The sequence below is a fragment of the Motacilla alba genome, chromosome 8 (genome assembly GCF_015832195.1).
Source record: "Motacilla alba alba isolate MOTALB_02 chromosome 8, Motacilla_alba_V1.0_pri, whole genome shotgun sequence".
Lineage (NCBI taxonomy): Eukaryota > Metazoa > Chordata > Aves > Passeriformes > Motacillidae > Motacilla > Motacilla alba.
Window position 1 is genome coordinate 14,894,133 of NC_052023.1, and position 23,985 is coordinate 14,918,117.

At 41.8% G+C, this 23,985-nt stretch overlaps 1 protein-coding gene and 1 long non-coding RNA gene across 51 annotated transcripts in view; one reads left to right on the forward strand and one right to left on the reverse strand.

Moving 5' to 3' along the window:
* Window positions 1–36: 36 nt before the first annotated feature.
* Window positions 37–15,385, forward strand: LMO4 (LIM domain only 4). The gene is made up of 5 exons (XM_038143879.1): window positions 37–644; window positions 2,845–3,083; window positions 9,872–9,968; window positions 10,326–10,481; window positions 14,647–15,385. The coding sequence occupies exons 2-5, from the start codon at window positions 2,848–2,850 to the stop codon at window positions 14,653–14,655; spliced, it is 498 nt and encodes a 165-aa protein (XP_037999807.1). The 5' UTR covers window positions 37–644; window positions 2,845–2,847; the 3' UTR covers window positions 14,656–15,385.
* A 159-nt stretch (window positions 15,386–15,544) lies between these two features.
* Window positions 15,545–23,985, reverse strand: part of LOC119703709 — a 496,218-nt gene continuing 487,777 nt past the window's right edge. For 47 of the 50 annotated variants that reach the window (XR_005257713.1, XR_005257735.1, XR_005257725.1 and 44 more), the window contains 4 exons: window positions 23,919–23,985; window positions 21,897–22,121; window positions 19,073–19,219; window positions 15,545–18,809 (listed from right to left, as the gene is read on the reverse strand). The exon at window positions 23,919–23,985 is cut by the window's right edge. This is a non-coding gene — a long non-coding RNA (uncharacterized LOC119703709). The remainder of the gene's footprint in view (window positions 18,810–19,072; window positions 19,220–21,896; window positions 22,122–23,918) is intronic. The other 3 variants (XR_005257715.1, XR_005257706.1, XR_005257712.1) reach the window with 3 other exon arrangements.

The following is a 23,985-nucleotide window of genomic DNA, read 5'->3' on the forward strand; positions in this document are numbered from 1 at the left end:
GCCGAGCCGGAGTGTAGTTGGGATTCTGCTCTGTCAGTAACACATGTGTGAGGGCAGCGGGCACACGCGCACCGTGCGGGCACACACGCACTTGCAGCCTCACGCTTAGACGGGCACAAGGGCCGCCCCCCGCGCCCCGCCAGCGCCGCCGCCGCCGCAGGATCCCGGCAGTAGCTCCGCGCCCGGCCCCGCTCAAACTCGCCCGCTCCCGCCCGCTCCGCTGAGGCGCTCCGGCGGGCCGCGGCCGGCCGACTCCGCGCCGCGGGAGGCTCGGGAGCCGCCGCAGCCCGGAGAGGGGGCGGAGGTGGGGGAGCGGGGGGGAAGCGGCACAAAGTGAAGCCACATTGCCAAACTTGCCCGGCGATTGCAGCATCGAGCGGCGGCGGCGCCCTGCGTGTGCGGCTCAGCGGCGGGGACCGAGCTCTGCAGCTCCCCTCCCGGGAAGCGGGAGCTGGAGGAAGGACCCGGGCAGACGCCTCTCATAGCAATATCTATATTTTTCCAGCCTGGGCTGCCCCTTGCCGGGCGGGGGGCTCCCTCCAGCCGGCGAGAGGGCGAGCGCTGTGCTTATTTCTTTGCAAGAAGACCTCTTCAGGCACCCCGAGCGGCGCTCCCCGGCCTTTTGCAATATAGAGGGGAAGCAGGTAAGAAGTGCCGGTCGCTCCCCCGCGTCTCGCGGCGTTCGTGTGCGCGGTGCCCGCCCGCCGCCGCCGTCCCGCTGCCCGCCGGGCGGAGGGGCGCGGAGCGGGGCGCCGGGGACCCCGGGCATTGTCGCGGCCCCCCGTACAAAGCCTGGCGGCGGCCGCCGCCGGAGCGCCTTCCCTTACCCCCCTTCCCAGCTGCCGCCGGGAAAGGGCTCTGCCTGCCTCGGCTGTGAATGGAGGGGACGGGGGGGCTGGGTGGGGGGAGGCTGGGGCACCCGCTTCCCCTGTAGTAAACACTGTTCTGAAACAGTGGCAGAAAAGATCAAAGTGAGCTCTATTTCTCTGCTCTCCAGTTCCCTTCCTGCCCCACACACAGTCTTTTGTTTCAATCCAGGAGAAAATCGGTGAATCACCTAATTAAAACCAAGACATGAATTAAGCATCCATTTTTGTACTACAAATTTCCAGCTCTCCGCTTGTCCCTCCCCTAGTCTCCATTAAAAAAGCACCAGAGGCGCTGTTAAAAGGGGGGTATTTTGCCTCTAGCTTCTAGCTCTGCTTTCTATTTCACTGACTCCTATCCCAGGACCAAAATTGCTTGGCTCTGTAATTACTAGAGTAAGCCTATTTAAGTTAAAAGCTTTCCCCCCCCAACTCTAAATGAAACTTGATGAGGGCCCGTCCTTAGTTATCAAGGGAGTCACTTTCTGGTCAGTCCTCTTGATTCATCTTTTTAGATTTAATCAGCATTAAGGTATTGCTTGTCCTTAAGAGCTTTAGCTTAATGGGGTTACTGGATGGTTTTCTCAGTGTAACGTTTCCCATTTTATATTTATACATATTTGTCTTCGACAAAGACAGGTTAAGGTGGTGGCGTGGAGCCTTTTTCTTTCTTTTAAGAAATACGAAGTGATTTAAAGCATAGGAAAACGGTTTAAAGACTCGGAGCAGGAAATGCAGATTCATTAGGCTGTAGCTGGAAACTGTAACAAAAGGCAATTCCTTGAACAAATGCATCAGAAATCAATTTACATAAAGGTACACGATGCGTTCGGATAAATGCGATGCTAATGGCTTTTAGAGTGGTTTTCTTTCCAAAGTCTCGGGGTTTTTGTTACAGCTTAATTGGTGCAGTTCTCCTGGTTTATTGTGCGGTCACTGGACATACCTCCAGGTACTCTTTCTGAGGAAATGTGTGTTTAAATCGGCCTCAGTTCTCCTCCTGCAGCCGAGTTGGGCCAGTGTCAGGAAAAGTTCGTCCTCGCTGCTCTGGACGTATCAGTCTGAAGGTCCTTAGCAGATAGCCAGATGCCTCGGCATGAGCACATACGGCTTACAAAGGACAAAGACAAAACATGCTGCTTAATTGGCAGTAAATAACTTGATCTTTTTATAGTATAAGTGACTAGAGGAACACCGGGAGTTTATTGGACCCTGGATTGAAGGCAACAAATTAATCGGTTTAGAGTAAGCTTTATGAATTGATTCCTATATTATCTCTCGGTTGTCCTGCTTGCATAAAGCATTTATTAGAAAGTGAAAAATGCCCTTAGTAGCAGTTTCGGGGACGGCCAGAGTAACCGCAGCCGGAGCGATGCACTTCATTACTCCACTCGGTAAACTTTTTTTCTTTTTTTTTTTTTTTTCTTTTTTTTTTTTTTTTTTTAAAGTAACAAAGCTTTAGCATTTAAACTGCTGATCAAGGGCAGATTAGCGAGACAAAAGTTGAGTATGTTTGTGTAGGAAGTTAACAGGCGTCCTAAAGTTCAATGATCTATTATTCGGGCCAGTGTCCTCAATCTGGAGTGTTTTCTCGGGGTGTTTTTAGTTCTCGAAAATGAAATCCCCAGGCCTCGAGGGCCGGTCCGGAGCCCCTCGTTACCGCCCCGAGCCTGCGGAGCCTCTCCTAGACTGAAAAACCAGTTTCACAACTTTTTTTTTTTCCCCCTCCACTCTTCACACACTTTTTTTCATAAGCAAAACAAACCCCGGGACTGTTCCTGACTTGCGAGCTGCAGCTGCACAAGCCCGGAGCGGGGGGGCGGCGGGTTGCGCTGGCTCTGCCCCCCGCGCCGCCGCTCCCCGCCAGCTGCGCTGCCGCGCCCCTGCCCGCGGCCCGGCCGCCGCTGCCCCCGCAGGGCCCGCGCTGCCGCCCCGGCCCGGCCCGGCGCTGACCGCCCCCGCCCCTCTCTCCGCGCAGGCCATGGTGAACCCCGGCGGCAGCGCGCAGCCGCCCCCGGTCACGGCGGGCTCCCTCTCCTGGAAGAGGTGCGCCGGCTGCGGGGGGAAGATCGCCGACCGCTTCCTGCTCTACGCCATGGACAGCTACTGGCACAGCCGCTGCCTCAAGTGCTCCTGCTGCCAGGCCCAGCTGGGGGACATCGGCACCTCCTGCTACACCAAGAGCGGGATGATTCTCTGCAGAAACGACTACATCAGGTGAGGCGACGGCCAGGCTGGTGAGGACAGCTTTACCCCTTTCCTGCTGCCTTTTTCTCCATTTTTCTCTTCCCCCCCACCTCCTTATTTCTCGTGGTGGGTGTCTGCAGGGCAGAGGGGTGGGCTGGCTCGGGATGGCTCCTTCCTTAGCAGGGAGAGACATGCGGGTGCGGATGTTAGCGCCTAGCCCAGGGCCAGTTGCGACTGCCAAGTGGAGGAAAGAGTTGGGGGGGCTGAACGACGACTGTAACTTTAAAGTGGTTTGTCAGCACAAAACAAGTCCTAACTAAAAATAAACAGCAATCAGAGAGGCTAAATTAATCTGCTTTGTTGTAGTGTTGAAGGAGAAGTGTGCATATCTGAACAGTAAATGTTAAAATCGTAGGGCTTAAATAAGGCTGTGGCAGAGGTGCTAAATAATGAAATGCCTGCCTTTAGTATCTGATTAATTATGATATTTACATAAGCACCTTTAAACTCCTTTGAGTGGAAACAGAGTGACTCATTCTCTGTTCTCCTTGTGAAAGAGCTGATTAACCATCAGTTGGAGGGCCACGGATTCTACTTATAGCAAAAAACCTGTGGTATGATGTTTGTCTCAGCATTGTTACAGAGAAGCTTTGAACCGATATTTTTCTTAACTTGCATTGTAGACAATGCAGGAGATAGCTCCAAAAGAGGAAGAGATAAGAAATAAAGGGCAAGAGCATCTACCTCCTGTGCTGTTTGCTTTAAATGCCACAGATTTGGGTAGGGGGAACTAAGTCTCACTAATCTCACATCTGTTGGGGTACAGTAAGATTATGCAGAGTATCCCTTCCAACAAGTTTCCAATATAATTAATAGAATTCATGAGGTCAGGTGCCCGTACGATCTTTTCAGGTGAACTCAAGCTACTTAAACTCATTAATTTAAAAGGAGGCATTTTGAAGGATTACACATTTAATTTGAGTAAATGGTTTGATAGACTGATGCACATGAATGCTTCAAGGAGGTGTTCTGTTTCAACATTCAGTAATTAAAAAAAACAACAAAAAAGCCCCATACCTTCCCAGCATCACAGAAGTGCTTAGTTAAAACAAATTGTGTTCTGTTTAAACGCTTCTGGCTCCTCATTAATAGTAAATGTCAAGAGTTAACCCAGGATTTCCCTTCTTTCTGATGGCCGAGAAGCTCCACTTTTTTTTCCTTTCTGAAGAAAAAAAAACCAACCCTACCCAAAGCAGCCGTCAAATGTTACAAGTTTGGTTATGTTGTAAAACTTAGTTTTGAAAAGATGCAGACTGTGCACAGGGACCTCCGTAGTTAAGAGGATGGAGTTAAGACTTGGTTACTCTGCTGGTGCAGTCTCTGACCTGGTACGTGGCCGTGGCGTCTTGTAGTTAAGTACATGAAACAGGTCCTGTGCTGTGTCTGAGGAATCGAAGCCTTAGCTTTGCTAGTTTCAGAGGTATTTTTAGAGAGAAATGCTGAAAAATCAGCACATTGTGGGTGCACAATGGTGCTTTTTGGTCATCGTCCCAAGCAACAAGACTAAGTCTGGCAGAATAGTAATTAAATAGAGCAGAACACTGTCAGGGAAAGAGTCTTGTTTGAAGTGGAAGAATTGACACTAGTGTTAAGATGCAATGAATAGTACAGATTCATCACTCGACCAACACCATCAAACAAACCCTCATGTCTGATTGCTACTAATTAAAAAGAGAAGATGCGTCCACTGTGTCCCAGAGGCAAGTTCAGGCAAGCTTATCACAGTCCTCTGGTTTTGTGTTGCCAAAAATTAATACTCGTTTATTTTAATGTAGGCAATTATGAATAGGATGCTTTATCAGATGAGGGGGTTTCAATTGATCTCCTTGTCCTGTCGCCTGACTTCTCTTTAGATCTGTGTAATTTGACTTGCAAAAATAACTCTGACAGATGCTTGCTGAAACTTGAACTGGACACTGTACACTCAAGGTGGGGTAGGATGGCCTGATGCTGCCAGGGCTGAGTTAACTTGGAGCTTTCACGCTGGAAATGGACTTTGCAGGCTTGCTCATTGGCATGAGCGAAGCCCTCGCCCTTCTTGTGTTTGAAATGGCTACCGTTGGTTATGGAGGCAGTGCTACTGTGACAGTCCGTCTCTCAGGTTCCCCTCTACCATCCTTCTCCCCTCTTAGTTTTCCGGCAGGCTTTTGTGGTGGTGCATTCTCCTCCCCAGGCAAGAGCCACGGGCGCAGTTCTCAGCCAGAGATGCGGGGCACGCTGGACGTGACTGGCAAAATGGGCAAGAGGATTGATTGGCCCGGCAGGCGCCAGGTGAAAGGGACTTGACTCCTTCGGGCCAAGACCGCAGGGCCATTTATTAATGAGCTTTTTAGCTGTCTCAGGCTGTATGTGGGGTTTTTTGTTGTTGTTTAAACAACACAACACTCCCCTTTCCCTCCCTCTATCCCCCAAAACCCGAAAACAAATTGGCCGTAGAGCTACAGCAGCAGCTTTCGTTGAAGGCCAAGGTTCCTGGGAAAAGAGGGAGGTGAAAACCCCGATCCGTTCCTTTCCCTCCCCACGGCGAGCAGTGCGCTCAGGGAGAGGAGTGGAGCGCAGCCCTCCCAACCTTGAGATGCCAGATAAAGCAGCAGCGTGGCAGCGAATCCGCACAATTAAAAGCTTTAATTAGTGTCTCCTCCATTTTCTCTTAGTTCTGATGGGTTTTATCTAATGAGATCTGGTCGCTGGCTTAGATCTGCTCGGAATGACGTGTCCGAAATGAATGAGAGCCGCGTCGCAAACAAAACATTTAATTAACAAAATTGGCCTCTAAGAGGGAGCAGGGAGTGGTGGGGAAGGGGGAGAGGGGAAGAGTGCCCGGGCGCCTTTTAAAGGGGCAGCGCCCGGCGCCCCTCCCTGGGCGGCCGCTCGGCGCAGCGCGGCGGGGGCGCAGCCCCGGGGGCGGGGGGTGGCCGGAGCCGGCCGCGCCGCAGAGGGGCCGCTCCGGGGAGGGGGCCGCCGGGCAGCCAGTTCATTTCCCTGGTAATCAGCGGCAAGCTGCTATATTCAGGGAATGCTGTCCCTTTAATTGAACAGGCTAGGTAATTAAATGGCACTTTTCCAATAGGACGTGCTAGGTAAATCTAATAGTTGGTTATTTAATATCACTTTGAAGTCTGCCCACTCAAGCACAATGACAGCACAGGAGCATGTGAACTATTAGCTAGGAAAAAAAAAAAAAAAAACAGGATCTCAAAAATTAATTAAATCGCATGCAATTTAGGGGGAACGTTTATCTTGATTTGTCATAACAGAATTAATTCAAGGCCTCCAATTCACTTGGGGGCAGATCTGTTACTCTGAATTAACCAAGCGTAATTTGGCTGGTTTTTTTTTTTTCCCTTTTTTTTCTTCCTCTTCTCTAATGCAGCACTTGCCATTATGCACAGCCCCCCTTTTAAGTATCAATAGCTTCTGGTGCTTTTAAGGTGCTTGGTCTCTAGTTATTCTGAAGTACCTTTAATGGACTTGGCTCCAGGCATAATTTCTGTGTTGCTTTTCTTTGTTACATTTAATATAGCTGGTGCAGAATTTCGATTAAATGTGGGGAATGTACAAAAACACTGATTCCTTCTGGATCAGTAGGTCTGGATGTGCATTTTTCTTTGCTAGGGCTTGGATGTATGTATGTGGACGCAAATGTGCACCATGTCATGCAAGAATCGAGAGTGCTTAAATCTGTCTCCACAATTTTGGAAAGCAGTGGAACCTTACTTTGTTAGTACAAGTTGCTAGGGACGTGTTTCTGCTGATTCCGAATTTTGAGCAGCAAGATGGGAAACTGGGTTGAGAAGATTTCTTGCTGCTTTCATTCCCACTCTCCTACAGAAAGTTCTGAAAAAAAACCCCACCAGCAAAAAAAAAAAAAAAAATTGAAGCATTTGGGGGTGCGGGGAATGCTGTGATGGAACCACACAGTAGTTAATTTAAGGTGGCTCAGTAAAATGCTGCTAAGTGTAGAAGAGCTGCCTTGTCTGTAAAGGGAAGCTCTTGATGTTTGTGATTGATTGCATTGCCCAAATGTTGAAATATTAATGACCTTCTTGGACTGAGGACCCAAAGAGGAAACTGAAACCAATTCTGTCATCACAATTAAAGAGTCCCCTGGCTTTAATTAGCCTGACCTGGGGTATCTCTACCCATTGCTGCAGTTAAAGAGAAAAGAGCCCATTAAAGTCCAGTCTGAGACCGATAGCTACTTAATTGAGCACCTAAAGCCTCAAGCCTTTTAAATCAAATACTGTCCTGGACAGTCCCCCTGGTTAGATAATTAGCTCTCCAGTTTCCCAGAAACCATGCAAAACAACTTTTTCAGTAAAGAATAGTTAATGTGGAAGACTTCCTTTGCTGGTAAGAAGAAATAACATTTTTTTAAAAGATGAAACTTCTTCCTGTTAATGGCATTACAGAACAAAACCGTTCATAACAGTAGAGATGGGAAAATAAGTTTAATTTTGTTGGTAAATAATGATAAACAGCAGAAGGGTGTTCTGAGTTCGTAAGTAATTTTTAGGAATTTTAGCAGAAGATTCAGCTGAAGCGGCTTCCAGAGTTCTGGGAACATGCCTGGGGAAAACTTAAAATGTGTGGAAAGCCTCGGGATTAGTTTGACTCCATTTATTAGAATTCACAGACATTCAAGGTGGGGACCACTCTAGTTCAGAGAGAATAGTATAACGAATGCTTAATGAAGACAAGTAGTGCAATGAGATCAGCATTCTGAAAGCTGTGTTTTCAGTTGGGCGCTGCAATTGTACAGGGGGAAGAGGGGGGTTGTGAGAGACAGCTCACCACGTTCACATTCTTCTGGACAGCTGACATCATCTGTCCATCTTTGCCCTTCTACCCAGCAATGCCCTTGCTGCCACCTCCTTACTCTGGATTGCTGGATCTTTGCTCTGGAAGTGTAGCAGTGCCTTTCTGCCTCCTCTCACAGCCGTTCCCTGTGCACTGTCTCTAGTGCCAACTTCATTCCCAGTAATGATGAAAGAAGAAAAATGCATATTGCGCTGCTTTGGAAGTAACCTCGGTATATCGTGTAACTGTTCTGAACTGGTCCTGGTTTGGAAGATGCCCTAATAATGGACCTTTCGTTTCCAGACAGTTTAGTCCCTTTGGCGGGGAGGTCCTGACAATGTATTAGTTCAGCTTTCCCTTTGTAACCGCTGTGATTCTGCAAGAACGTGTCAATGTGTCGTGGATCTCAGACTAATTAGTTTTGAAATGGAGTTTTGATTGAACTCTTCAAATCGATGCTGCTGCAAAATTTGTTTCTCAGCTTCCTATTAAAAGCCATCTTAAGGGGCAGTTTTACTACTCTCTCTGTCGTTCAGTCGATACATTTAATAACAACTTACAGGCTATTTTCAATAAAGTGGCGACAGCAAATTAGTAGTTTGAACATGACAAGCCTCCTCTGCAAGCTTGGATTCTGAAAATTCAAAGCAATTATTTTTATACGGAGGCACACTGCAATCATTCAGATTACGGGTATTCTGTTGTAATGTGTGTCCTAGGTTGACACAAACAGAATTTTATGACTTTATTTGGACAGGAAGGAGATGCAAATATTAATATTTATTATGACACCAATACGCTAATTTGTAAATCCTATTGCTGTGTTTTACATCGTACAGAAAAGTGGGTCTGTGACCCTGCCAGCTAGTTCAATTTCCTTTTTTACTGCAAAATGAATTGTGGTAGTCTTTATAAATATTTGTGTCTATTAGAGACTCGCGCAAAAGCAAATAAAGGTTTTTCTAATTCTGGCTAAGGCAGCCTGTAAAAGTAGAACTCAATAATCATTACTGTATTATATTTTGAATCGATGCATTGTGCCTTTAAATGGATTTGAAGAATTATGTATATATTTTTCTTCACCACTCTTCTGCCTATTCCCCCCTCCCCCCACTGCGTGTGCCCCCCCCCAATGGCAGATGTTGTGGTCTCATTTGATTGCATAGGAAAACTGCAGTGATACAGCAAACACCCAGAGAGATATGATGACAAATGGGTCCAGATCCCGGTAAATTACTTTCTGCTCAAATCGAAATTTCATTCAGTTTGTTGCTAGCAGAGATGAAGTAATCTAAATTGTGGACTCAGGAGCAGATAGAGGGAAGTTGGAGCAAGCATTTCATTATCAAGAGAGAGAGAAGGTTAGGATGAAAGAGATGAGCAGAGGCAAATCTAAAGTGTTGACACCATGATTGAAAAGGTTAACCCATACACATTATATATCAACCTGGATAGCAGAGAGTTTCTAATGGAAACTCTGCACTGATGGAGGTTTACTGGAGTTTCAATACACTGAGCATGATGTCTTCTTAGATATACAATCAAATCCTCTTAACCCTTTTGATGACTCATATCTCAAGATATGATTAAAGTACAAAAGAGTTCTTCATATAATTTCAAGGACACAATGCATTTAAACTCCAGTCATGAATTGTATCTTTTTTTTTTTTATGATGAACCCACTAATCTGATAAAATGTGTGTAGTACAGAATTGTTTGTGTTTCTAGAGGTGTAAGTCAATATTTCTGATTAAATCCTGTGTAACCACATCCAAGGTAAGGTGAAGCTACCAGTTGTTACACAAAAATAAACTTTTTCATATTATGAAACATAAGCAAGTTGGAAGAAGGGGGTCAGAAGTCTAAAATAGTTGTGTAATAAACCGTGGCAGTGATGTGCAAAAATGCCTAGAGCCTTCTGTGTATTAAATTATTCATGATCATCACCTCTGTTTCAGGTTATTTGGAAATAGTGGTGCTTGCAGTGCCTGTGGACAGTCCATTCCTGCTAGTGAGCTGGTCATGAGGGCACAGGGCAATGTCTATCATCTTAAGGTGAGGGGTTTTTTCTGTGTACTTTCGTTTTTAGCAGCTGATTAGTATTGCCATGCCCCTTTAGTGTAAAACCTACATCCGCTTATGAATGAAACACAAAATAATAACTAGAAGAAGGACTATCTGTTATAAAGCTTTGCTTAGCGCGTAGCTTTGTTCCCTCGTAATCGGTAAAACTCTGCTTGAGTTATGTACTGCATAGTCCCAACAGGTAAGACTAATGCCATATTTGGAGATACTAGAAACCAAGCAGCTCCATATCTCAGCCGCCTTTGCAGTCTCTGAAGTGTAATTTTCAAACGTGCAGCATACTTAATTTGTGCTGTAGTTTCACTGGCTGTCTCTTTCCTTTCCCAGTGTTTTACATGCTCTACCTGCCGGAATCGCCTGGTCCCCGGAGATCGGTTTCACTACATCAATGGCAGTTTATTTTGTGAACATGATAGACCTACAGCTCTCATCAATGGCCATTTGAATTCACTTCAGAGTAATCCACTACTGCCAGACCAGAAGGTGAATACTCCACAATTACTAATAAGCTTTCTTAGAGCTAAATGAAGATCAATTTCTTTTCATTCTAATAGTGGACATTCCCTGCCCCTGCAAAGAGACCATTAAGTAGCTGAAGTTACTTTAAGTTATTTAGGCACAGGGTTTGGGGAGAAAATAGTAACCTTTTAAATATGACATACAGGGTGAGTCAGTTTATTTTGGTTTGGGCACGTGCATCTGTACAGCTGTTGAAGTTCTTATGTACAAAGCAAAATGGAGAGCATATATTAATACAAACTTTTAAGAAAGAGAATTATTTTATTTTATGATCTTGAAATTAAATGCTACAGGACAGCAGGTTTCTGAGGGAGGAAAATTAGATCCTTTAATATGGAAATAAATGCTTTGTGAAGAGAAGGTTCCTGGACTAAGCTAATGTATTTTATTTTAATATTAAGATTTTAGTTGAGGAAGGATGCTGGGGTGCTCTTTCAGAAGTATTTTCTTGCCTGTTTTGTGTGTCATAACTCAGATTTTAAAACCAAAGTGCTATTTACTTACCGTTCCGTAACACTAGTATCTCAACTAGAGATTGTGTATCTCTGTGGTTGAAAGTTTTGGTTTCTAGCTAAATCAGTAAATGATGATTGCACAGATCGTAGAGTGAAGAAGAAGAAAAAAAAAATTCTGATCAACAGTTGTCTTGTAACTCTGAAACTAGATAGTTTTAGATGTATTTTAATCTTCTTAATCAGTCCTAAAGCTATGCAAGTGAGTGCATTTTGATAACTGCTGTGCCTAATTTGTAACAATTACTGTCAACCTTGAGTTAAGAGACTGTTCATTCCACCCTGGTCCAGAAAAGAGTGGATGTATGACTCTTGCACATAATTTTATTCACATCATATTTCATACTGATTATGTATTGATGACATTGATTCATTTACTCTTTACAGCGCCACTTGCATGGATATTAAATCTTATTGACCACAGATGAATTTTAATTTCAGATTGGTGATAGATTTTTCCATCAGCTCTGATAGTATATTTGACTTTTTCATCATTAACCCAGGCAATCACACAGCACTGAGTTATTGCAATGAAACAAAAAGTGCACACTTCAGTTGGTAATTCTTTATAGATTTACAATAGGAACTTCATTAATGTCTGTAAGGATCACAAAAAATAACATTTATCTGCAAGTAGGAATTTGGAAGATTAAAAAAAAATCTGGGACAAATGTTAGACTGATGTATTCTGTAGTGTGCAGTGTATTTTGTAGCGCTTTTAGTCAGTGGAGAAATATGTCTGAGAAAACAGAAACTGTTCTTTATTTTACTTTTTTTTTGGTTGTGTTGCTACATTTCAATATCTGTGTTTGCTTTTTTTTTCCTGTGCATAAATTTACTGATTAATTTTAAGTATTCTTTCAAGTCTTACACAGTGAATGTAATTACATCAAAATAAAGCATGGACCTTTTTTATTTACTTAATTTGTCAATCGAGGTGATGAGAGAATTGAGTACAAAAATGCTACATAGTTAGGCAGAACAAAGATAATTAAGATTGGAAGAGAATGTGCAGCCTCTTCTCAAGGAAGTACAAATACAGTTAAAGATTCATAGATTTATACTGTTGTGAATTTTAATGAAACAAATCTGTAATATAGACTAGCTAGCAGTGATTCTGTTAAATGAATATTTATAGGTATCCCATTTCAAAATATAGGTAAAACCATTCATCTTTATACACTGCAGTAAAAGGTTTACCATTCTGAGAGTGGTTTATCCACTTGTCTTCTACGAATGTAAAGTTTAATGTAACTTCAAATAGGTGTCTAAATTGTCATTTAGTTTTATCAGTTTCTTTCTCTGCCTTAGCGAAACATAAAAATGATTTAGTTGCAATAAAAGCAGCAGACATGATGAGGAACATAGAACATGGCAAAGAGAAGTGAAAGGGCCTGGGCTTGCAGAGCTCGTGGCTGTAGCTGCCTGGTGGGAGCTAAATGCAGGAGCGCTGAGCGCAGGTTTTTGTTAGCTCCTGCCACTGACTGGTGGTGGCATTGCTGCGGCCAGAGCTGAGGCGCATGAGCAGCTCCTGGGGAGAAGGTTGAGGGGACACAAGCTTCAGGGTTTTTTCCTTTATCATACAGGATCTCTAGAAATTGTTCTAACTTCTCCTACTGTTTTTCAAAGGGAATTGCAGAGCACTGTAACTCCAGAAATCAAACACAGTTAAAGAGATAAGTTGATAATTCATGTATTTGTCAGGTTTCTGCAACTTTTGAAGCTACAGGGGCAGTTGCTAAGAGAGTTATCTTTTATAATATATTTTAAAATATTTTTTATATTTTATATTTTTAATAGTTTTATATTTTGCTTTTTTAACAGTCTAAAGATTTTTACATCAGAGATGTTTTACAGGAAGCTGCATGTTTTAGGACCACCGATTAAAAATATTCTTCCACTGTAACACAGTTGGCTGTGTTACAGTGGAAGATACTTTTTATTAAGCATTACAGATCAATCATTTTCCATGTTATTCTATCACTAGAGATTACAGAGGTAGCAGAATATTCACAGGTTTGTTTTTTTTTTTAATTTAACCAAAGAGATTGAGACACTCCCAGCATTAAAACACATTTTTGTTATGCATTGAAGGTGACAGTAATGAACTTACTCTTGTCTCACTGCAGTTTACAGGTGACCAGTGCAGGCAGGAAAGGTTGCATGGCCTAACTTGGTTTAAAAACTTGGTTTTTTTTTTAAGGAGACAAACACAGGGATGTTTGCCATTCCTGCCTTTTGCCTCCCTGAGGCAATTCACACATGTAAATTATAACTTCCCATCACTTGCCCTGTAGTTTAAAAAAACATGTTTTCTTTAAACTCAGTACTGCTTGCCTGCTGAGTGCAGACTTAGTTTGTGATGTCCTGTGTGCCGTTTCATTTGAAGGGGCTGTATTGTCAAATATTCTCTCTGCTTTTTTTGTACTGGTAGTATTCCTGTAGTATTTCTTGTTTGCAGCAGTATTACCACCTACTGAAAGTGTACATTTTCCACTGGTTGGCAGTGTTTGTAACGAATGTTGGTCTTCAGCTTCTATACTTTTAAATAAAGAATGAGTTACACTACGTCTCTTAGAGAAGATCTTAAAAATCTTCTAGTTTACATATCACTCAACAATTCCCTTGTAGTTACATAATTGGTGTTGTCTGTGTCCATAGTAGAAGATATTTGATGCTCATTTATTAAATATGCTTGCTGGCTGCTCCCTAATCTTTGTTCTGGACAGACAAATTACCTTTCTCACACTGAGCTTCAGCTCCGGGGAATTAAACCTCCAAGCTTCTACTACTTTAATTAGCTTGAAAGTGGGGGGTTGCAGTTACTAATAGACCTCAGGCTTTTAGTAACTTAGAGAAAGGGTGAGAAAAGAACTTCCTGGGAAGCGCAAAATGTCATTTCAAAGCCATAAAAATCTAATATATATTATTTCATTTCGGTAATTGCAAACAGATTGTATTTGAAGACTATGGATGATCATTTCTATTTTATCCATGAAAGTTTAGATTTTTATTGAGTTAGACACTTTTAATTATCACAATTCATTAACACCAGTATGAAAGCACATGTTTGACTTCATATATTAAAATGTTTATGTAACATTAACTAACGTACCAGATGAGGAATTTAAATGGGAGGGGGGAATCTTGAAATATCTATATTTAGCTCTTGTGCAATGCAGCATATTAACCAAAGTTGCCTTGGGAGGATATTGGCTGTACTTCATATTTGCTTTACACACTATTTCTTCCAATTACAAGATCATATTACTCGCTTCTTCAAAGGCATGGCATAATGGTTCTTCCCTTTCAAACGGGGCCCAGAAAAACCACCTTATTCACTGTATGATTTGTTACCACAAAGTACACATTTCTCGTTGTAGTCTTTTTTTCATGTCTGCTTTCTTTAGTAGTGAAACTGTGAAAAACGTTTGCTTTTTGCTGTTTAAAGTTGGAACGTTAGCAGTATGAATGGACAGTGTAGAAAGCCTTAATCAAGTCACAGTTAGGAAGTAGTCTAATAAAAAAGAGATTAGTGAATAGGGAAAAACAAAAGCAGTCATGTTGTAGTTTCCTATCTCAAATTTAGCTAAGATACCCATTTTTATTTCTTACAGGTCTGCTAAAAGGTCAGAGTAATGCAGAATGCGTGCCTTCATCTCAAATTTTGTTCATCACAGATGGATCCCATGTCTCCAAGTAGACAAGTCACCTTTGTAGCTAGCATCAATGCCAGCTCCATACCATTGCACCTTCTTTATTCTTGATTGCCCTTCCCACATTTATTGGTGTATTAAAATGACTGAATATGAACATTAAGGACTCCATGAACCTGGGCTAATGGGAGACTGTAGAGAAAATGAAAAAAGATCCACCGGAGGACATCTTGGGGGGGGCGGGTGGGGAAGATGACTAATGAAGCTAATTAAAAGAAGCATTGAAATCTGCTTTCTACCCTCATTAACAATTAGCAGGGCACTGGCCAGTTTGTACCCTGTGTTTTACCTTAACAACATTCTATTTGCTCTTTGTATATTTAAGTGTTGTAAGGAAATGTGTTTCAATCAAACTGAACATGAGATAAAGATGTGGCTTTTGTGATATTCTATCACAAACACTTTTATTGTATCTCTGTAAAATACAATGTATGTATGCATGTAAGTGTTTTTGTCCTAATGTTGCTACTTCCCATGGCAAAAAAAAAAAGAAAAAAAAAAGTCAGGCTCATAGCAGCTACTGTGTAGAAATTTTCACCTACTTCTAATTTGCTGAATGAAGAAAAATCTTTTATTTGTGATATTTTCAGAGACATTTGCTCTAGTATGGTGTATTTAAATAATAAAAAGTAAAACAAAACCAAGTATGGGTTTTAGAAACTTTGCTTTTTTTTTAATTACATTCAAAACATTCTGCAACTTCATCTTACATAGTCGTTACCTTAATTGTCAATTACCTTTAAAAGTAGGTTTTTAGTTTGGATTTTTTCTTTTGTCTTATGCCAAGAAAGACTCTGGTAAACTACTTGACCGTGTTCCTTGTGTCAAGGATAACGAGTACTACTTCAAAATTGTATTTTTTTTCATGGAGATTCTTAATTCTGGTAACAAGAAGAATTCCCATTGCAGTGAATTACAGCACACACAGAGGTACTGTGATCTCTTTCTTTCCAGTTCCTTCTGTTACAAGGATGTGCCTGTGTCTCTGAGCATGCAAGCATAAGAGGGTATGAATATACCATAAGAGGTCAAAAAAATAAAAGCCAATGAAAGGTCTGTACCTCATGCTGAGCACTAGAATTGAGTATTCATGAAAAAGGAATACAATAGCTGTTCTGATCTGAACAACATAAAGTTGTGTTTGCTGGGGTGAGAGACTTTAACTTTTCAACACTGATTATCTTAAGGAAAGAAAAACCTGCTTCCTGGGCTGTTTCTGAGAACTAGCTGATCTCAAAATATGATCTGTTTTCTGAAAGCAAACAAACAAAAACCACGTCCCCACAAAGCAGCAGAGCCACCTCTAAGCTTACAAAGGGAACAACTTCATTTTGCATGTTTTTCCCATCAGCTGTTTAGTGGTAGATCTGTGCAGAATACCTTTGCGAAAAAGAATCTGACTTTTCATGTTTTTAGCAAGAATGCTAACATGGATCTGTGGCTGTCCACTGTATGCCTTCAGTCAGGAACCTGCAAGCAACGAATCTGCCTTTGCTGCAATTCAAAAGAAATCAATATTAAGAAATACTCTACTTTTATAGGAAACAAATACATTCATAACACAGCATTATTTTATGTTCTCTTTTCCAGAAGGTGTTCACTGCTCATCTGCTTGGTTATGGAGTAAGCTTGACTTATTTTTGTTGTGATGCCAATAACACAAAAAGCTGATTTATCGATTTATCTGTATAAACAGCCAACAGCAGATATTTTTGTTTCAGGTTCTACTTCATGGTGTCTAGTATCTTGGAGGGCTGCTGAATTTTTTCTTTTAACACGTCAGTGCTTGAGGAAGCCCAGTTTCAGAGAAAAGAAAACGTAGCAACGTACAGTATCAGACAGTAAAGACAAAAGACTACTTGCATAACATATAAAGCACAACATAAATGACTGACACTATGTATGACTTTTAATTAAATGCACTTGTGGGTATTTAAAATAAGTTTCTAAGCTTTTTGATCTGGCATTAAAGTCTTCAGAGTCTGCAAATTGTGCTGCTTCAGTATCTTTGAAAAGACACTTGAAGTCATATGAATATAGAATTCAAGTATTAGTGAGACTGTAGACATCTTTTTATATTCTTTCAGTATAAGCACTCAAGGTACAGTGTTTAAATCTAACATGTACAGATTTTTGGTTGTCCAATATAACCTAGAAGTGCTAAGAAGATAGCTAATAACTTCTAGTAAGAAATGTAGTATAGCATTTAGTGATGTAGAGGTTGAAGTTCATTAACAGCTTTAAATAAACTATTATATGACTCATTTGTAAAGCACAGCTACCTATTTAATAGCTTACTTTAAAAGCATTTCTTAAGTTGCAGACCTATAAGATTACAAATGTCACTCATGTTAGCATAATCCACATGCAAGTGATGAAGCCTTTGCTTTGATGTGCTAAATTGCAGGAGGACTAATGGAGCTATGAATATACAATAGAACATATTTAAGTAGTATTCTTGCTTTAGGTAAAACAATTTCTTGGAACCAGAGGCATTTCACACAATGAAACAGGCTGTAATGGGGATGGTAGGTGTGGGCAGAAGGCTACTGGAAACACTTAGATTTGTCCTTATGTAAAAAAATCACTTTTTTTTTTAAGGAGATCTGTGAAGAAAAACTTGTTCACCTTTTAGCACATGCATTTGCTGCACTGAGGCTGAAATACACCTTCTGCATTTAGTGCTGCTGAAAAGTCAAATAATCATTCAGTAAGAGCTTCTCTTTCAAAAATGAATGCTGTTTAAAAAAGAATCAAAGGAAATATTACTAATCTGAAATCATCCTCATGAACCTGGATAAAATGCACTGTCTATACTGCATCTAAACATCTCAATCATATAAATTGTCACTCTTATTAATGAAACAATTTTGTAAAAAGATTGCCCTCTAAATGGGTTTAATGTTTTTACCTATCCAGCTGTCTAGTTATGAGATTTACGCATCCTGGCAGGCAGTGGGACATTAAGCCTTTCCAAACCAAATTCTCTTTGCAACAAGATACTGTCTTTTCAGTCCTACATGATTTATCTTTAAATATTTAAACAGGTTATGCAGTATCTTATGAAATATAAAATGAGAATGTCTTAACAAAATGAAGCCTATGAAATTAAGTCACATCTTCAGAATATTAACCACATTGAGTTTGTCTTCCTTTTTCCCCGTTAGTTAACACCGATAAAATTTGCATCACCTGGGGTAAATACTAAAAAACCCCAAACTCACACATGGGCAGAGTATGCCTTGCTATCAAGGTGGTGGAGTCACTGCTCCTGGAGATGTTTAAGGAAAGACTGGACATAGCACTGAGTGCCACAGTCTGGTTGACACGGTGGTGTTCAGTTTAACTCGATGATTTCAGAGGTCTTTTCCAACCTGATTCTGTGATTTCAAAAGAATGTTTCAATTTAAATCTTTTTATCAAAGTATTTTGCTAGTAGTTGTATGTGAAGTGTGCAGCTTTTTGCAAGTATCTGTTCTGAACAGCTCTATTAAAATAAAAAATCAAATTGAGATTAGGAAATTTATGTATATACATTTTTTCAGGTATTACATTTAATCAGTGGGAAATTGTGTTCTGGTTTGATGGTGCTGCCTGAGTCTCCTGTTCATGCAGTACCAGATAACCCTCCTTGTTGCTTACTGTTACTACCAGGTGTATGCCTATTGTCAGTCCAGCTAAGCCACAGACAAGCTTATTGCAATTAAATAGCAATTTGTTTCTATGAAACTGCAATTAAAGTATTACTGATCAGCCATTTTAGATTGGCAGTGCTGTGACTGCATGTTAAACAGAGCAGCTCTCGGTTCCTTTCTGCAGTTGGAGAGGCGAGTAACAGTGAGGTGTAGTACACTCACCTCTGTCCCTTGTCAAGCTGGAAGTATGAGTCCTTGGTGAAGTGCTCTGATCTCATCACCAACATGCTGAGAGCGATGACAAGTCAGGGCTCATCTCTGGAAGTTGAACTTGCAGCTTACAGGACCTGAAGTTATTGCTGTTTCTGTTCCTGTATAAGCAGGGATGTGTACGCTTCCTACGGGGATGTTTTCAGCTCCAGATTGATTCTGTTGAGAATGGACAGCAAGTTGTGGGCCCCAAGCCAATAACGTTCTGCAGGTCCTGACTTGTTAGAGCTGTGTAAACAGGGCTACTATAGCTCCTTAATCATAACTGATAGAAGACTAGAAGAAAGCAATCAATTACCTTATAGGTTTGGTTTGTTTTGTTTGGGTTTTTTTTTTAATAAAAAGCAGAAGTTTATCTGACACAGTGATTATTTTCACGCTCGCACAAGGAATGAGAGATTAAAGCAATCTGATGGGTTTACCTGTGTGCACCTGGGGCTTGCTGGCAACTATATGCTTGTGATGTTCTGGGGAAGCCACAGTGCTCCTGCCCCTAGGCCTTGCAGAACCCACCAGCCACTGCCTGGAGTCCCTGACCAAGCTTGTACCGTTGCTGGTTGACTTGAAATCTGAAATGTAAATTTTTGGTGCAAATTAAAAACTTGTTTGTAAGAACTCAGAGAGGAATTAACTTTGTAGTGGTAATTTTGTTTTTAAATTATCACCATATTCTAACAGAGTCTGAGACATGTTAACTTTAGTTCCTGCATTTTTGTGGAGTGGAGGCTGTAGACATCCTGGTTTCTCTGCCAGAGGGGATGACATCACACCTGTGGCATGCATGAGATAAGCATTGCTTCATTTAGGCACAGGTTCTTGGCTCTGAGAGATGTTCCTTGTGGGGGTGAAGGCTGGGGTCCTGCAGTGTGACCCATGGAGTGGGTGACTGCTGCTGGGGAAACTGCTGCAGGTTTGCTGGTCATGTGGCACATGGATAACAAATGTCACCTGAGCAGCTCTTGGCTCCTGGCAAATGGCAGGTAAAATGCCTGTGCTTAAACCTAAGTGCAAACGGCCCAGCTGACAGTAATTCATTCACCCTGGTAGAGTGGTCTTATGTCTGAGCCCAAGGCCTGAAAAGAGCCCTGTTTACTGGAGACAGACGCTACTGTGTAGCTGAGGATTTTTTTTCCTTCCTCTGTGGGTATTTTTAATGAGTTTTGTTGTTGTGTTTCTTTTCACAGTAGTTCTAGCATTAAGCTCACAGAAAGCTTTGGTGTGCAGGAGGCTGCACAGTTCAGAGGGGGAGGCAATAGCACGTAAGGGGGTAGTTGGAGGTGGCTCACCAGAGGCTTTTTTTACCCCACTCACCTGTAGCTTGTCCACTGAAGCCTCCTGAGGAAGGGCAGTATTGAGGAAGGCTCTGAGGGGGCTCAGGCCCCTGAAGGACTAGTCCTGATGAGGGCCTCAGCTTTCAAACAGAAGAGCATGCACCCCAGGAAGGCTGGAAATTTTAATAGGTGCTAACTTTCAGCAAATGTAAGCTGAAACTTCTCTCATATTCATTGTCATAATGGAGACCTTGTAGACCATTTTGCTATTTGGTTCCCGTGTGTAATATGGCTCTTGCATTTTTGTGATCATTTTATCTTCTTAAATCAGTTCTCTGTTACATTATTCACCTGAGCTTACAAATGCTAAAGCATGAAAATTGCTTTTTTAAATTATCAAAATGTTTAAAAAAAATGTTTTGAGTTTTTGGATCGTTTATATTTGCTGCTATGTATTTACCTTTAAAAAACCAAAATCAAAACAAAATCCCTCAGCAATTTTGTTGAAACAGTCCTACAAACTGTAGCATTAAGACCAAAATTAGGCCTGAGACAGCCTGCCGCAAAAGAATTTTTTTTTTTGAGAGAGAGTATAGTGGAGAGAAAATGGGCATTTTGAAAAAAGTTGTTCTTCCTGGTTGGGTGCTGGCCCCAGTGAAGCTGCCCACGAGGAACGCGCCGTGCTGCTGAGCACAGCGAGATGGACAGCATGAAAGGAGCCCTCGCAGACAGAGCCTTGCCACCTTTCCCAGCACGGGTGGGGGTCCCCTCTGGTGCCCATTCTGTCCTTTGCTTCTAGTGGTGGCTGCTGAGCAAGCCAAAGCTCTCCCTGTGCAGTCAGATTCCTCTGCAGCTAAACCAGATGATGTTTCTTTCTCACATTGTTGGAATATGCTGTTAATTACATTTTGAAATATCCATATACTTTTCCTCTTAGGGGATCTTATGAGCAAGGTTCTTGCTAACAACTTCTGTGGTTCACCATAACCTCTCAGAATAATCGCTGCTTCCATTGAACCTATGCCAGTTGTTTTGTTAAACTAACTTGAGAGAACGGGGCCCATATTAATTCTCAAAAGGCAAGAGATTGCCCTGTGATTTGGGGAAATCTTGATTGCTTACAATATGAATAAATGAACAAGGCAGATATTAACTTTACACCTGACTTCAATTTCTTTGAGCAGTGAAGAAATGTCCAGTAGGAGGGTAAAAATGCAGCTAAAACTCATAAGCCAGCCATTAATAGGCCAGCTTTATTGTGCTGTAAAATCTTCAGCTGCTTATAGAAAACAAAGGGGCAACGAATGCAGTATTTGTCTTTTATTCTTAGAAAAAACCTTAGATCAAACAGCCCCTAAAAGACTGAGCTGATCTGCATCCCACTTACATATTTTTGGATATCGTCTGATATTCATTGCACTGATGTATTTGATAGGTAATTATATCAGCCATATCGAGATGCTGATACCAAATAGTGGAAGACTTCAGTGTTTTGCCATAAAGCTTATACCCCTTGTTACTGAACTCTCATCGCACTTGAGATCTGCAGCAATCATTTGAAAGCTGTAGTTGGTATTTTTGTGCTTATGCCACATTTAAAAATTATTATTCTTGCTTCATCAGTTAGTCTTTTTAGCTGACTTGAAAAAAAAGCATATTGCAAATGAGCTACTATTCTTATTTGTTGTTTTAAGAAGGGTAAGCACTGAAGTATTCAAATGGAACAGATTATACCTTTAATTACATCCAAACAGGATGCTGAGCTGATTTTTCTATTTTCCGTTTAATTGCTATAGTTCAAAAAGATATTGCAAATTTGTAGATGAATTATTTAAGCATAGCCTTCTGGCCTCTGTGTTTATGGGAGAGACCAAACCGGGGGGGGAAAGAAAACAGAATTTAAAGGGAAAAATTACCACTTCCTTCTTTAAGAAATAAAGCTTGAATAAAACATCTTGGGGGAAGATTTTTTTACCTGGAGAGATATTTTATGCTGCGTGGGAGCATCTTGGGTCTCCATGGGATTTGTTTGTATCCCACCAACCACAGCGGGTGCCTGACTCCTGAGGGCCCCCCTGTCTCATGCCATGGGTACAAAAGTGCTGTTTCTTCTCCAACCTGCTCCTTGGTGAGTGTGCTGCTCTGCAGATGCGATCCCAACCAGCCACCCTTTTCACGGATGTGCCTGATCTCTGTTCTCCTGCGTACAAAATGAGAATAATGAAAGCAAGCACAATTCATCAGTTCTTAAACTAAATATATTTCCATTTTGTTTGCATGTGCATGTGTATATATCATTCACCATAAAGATTTTGAATATGTACAACCACATTACAGCCAGTGATAAATCCTACTCACTTACTATATGTGTTATTTGCTGCAACATTAAACTGAGTAAGAATTTTATATGTAACTTGTACCAAAACTAAATATATTGTGAAATTGATGCACAGCTGTAAACAAGTACATCACTCCCTGCTTCAACACAGTCAAACGTGGCAGCTTGTGTGGCAATTCTTTTGTAAACAACTGTACACATTCCAAAGAATAAGCCAGTTAATTACATTTTTAATGATGTTTTTAGAAAATAATATTCTTGGGGGGGGGGGAACCTCAACCTATCAACCAACAAGAAAAGTAAACCTAAAGCTTGTACTGCATAAAGAAATGCTGTCAGTAAATACTGTATAAAGAAAAATTGGACTCCTGCTGGGCGCAGGTCTTTTGCTTCCCCCATCTTATTTTTTTCTTGTGCTGAACTTGCCTGCATAAAGTACTTTTTTATAGCTCTACTGTGAATTCAAAGAAAGATGACACTGGCACAATCTATTCAGGTTTTTTGGTGGATTATCTTATTTCATTATTTTCAATACTGCTAAGTATGTGCTACCCACTTAGAGAGCTGATGTGGTGCATAGCAAAGCTCAAGATGTCCTCTTAAATACACAAAGCTTATGCAAGGCCGTGACACAAGTAGGTTTTAAACATCAGCAATGTTGGCAGCTCTGAAGAGCTGATACGATACAGCCTTGCCGACACCGTCACAGGTTACAGGGAGAGATTCAGGAAGAAACTGAACTAACCAGAGTAAGACTAGGACACAACTTTTATTGATGGAGTTCAGGGGAAAGAGGCACCGGGGGCAGCTGTATTAATCCCATAATAACTTGAAATATAATCAGTACATTGCTGCAGGGACGGCTAGGAAGGCAGGGAGGTGGAGGTGTCGGGGTTTAAGTTCACAGGCATTCCCAGTTCATTAAAAAGTGAATCAATCAGAAAAACAGGCTGGCTTTTCAAAGGGCTGGCACTTGTGAACGGGCTTCGGATGTTGGGAGGAGCACAGATGGTGAGCCCGGCCTCGTGCAGGGGCTGCTGGATCTCACCAGCCATTCATTTGAGGAGACGGCTGTGTTCTACCCTGCTCAAACCAGTAAAATGTGTTATAATGTGCTAGGGGAGATTCTGGCTGCATTCTGAGGACTTAAAAGCTAGGCAGTGTTGGTGCTGTGGGCCATATTAAGGTGACGCTGATAGATGTTTATAAAGGGAAAAAAGTTTTGTTTTATAATTTCTAGAGTGGTGGTTTAACCAGCAGGCAAATGGGCAGAAGGAGTCTGCCTACAGGACCCCTCTTTGTAAGCAGCTGGTATAGTAATTAGCTCATTACTATTAATTTTTGCCATCCCTGGACTGATCAATGATGTATTTTAAAAAAAAAGTGGAATCTGTATATCTGGATCTGGCATTTCCTACATCCTTTTGATGAAGCTGGTGTATGTACACAGACCAGAGAACATCCTTGGAGAATGAGCTTACACCCACGGGCACTCAAAGGTTTAGGACAGAATGCCCTATATTTAAATAGGACTCATGACTTTTTAATTACTGCACAGTGCAACAGGGCTCAGTGAGAATGCACGGTTGTCCAAACGGGTGTGCTGTGATTGCTCACCACTGGTATGGGAGTGCATTTAATCAGTGGTCTGTAGCTCACCTGAGACTCAGCACCCACCACCGGCACAGGTAGGAACATTGACAGACAGTATTTCCATAGGAACCTC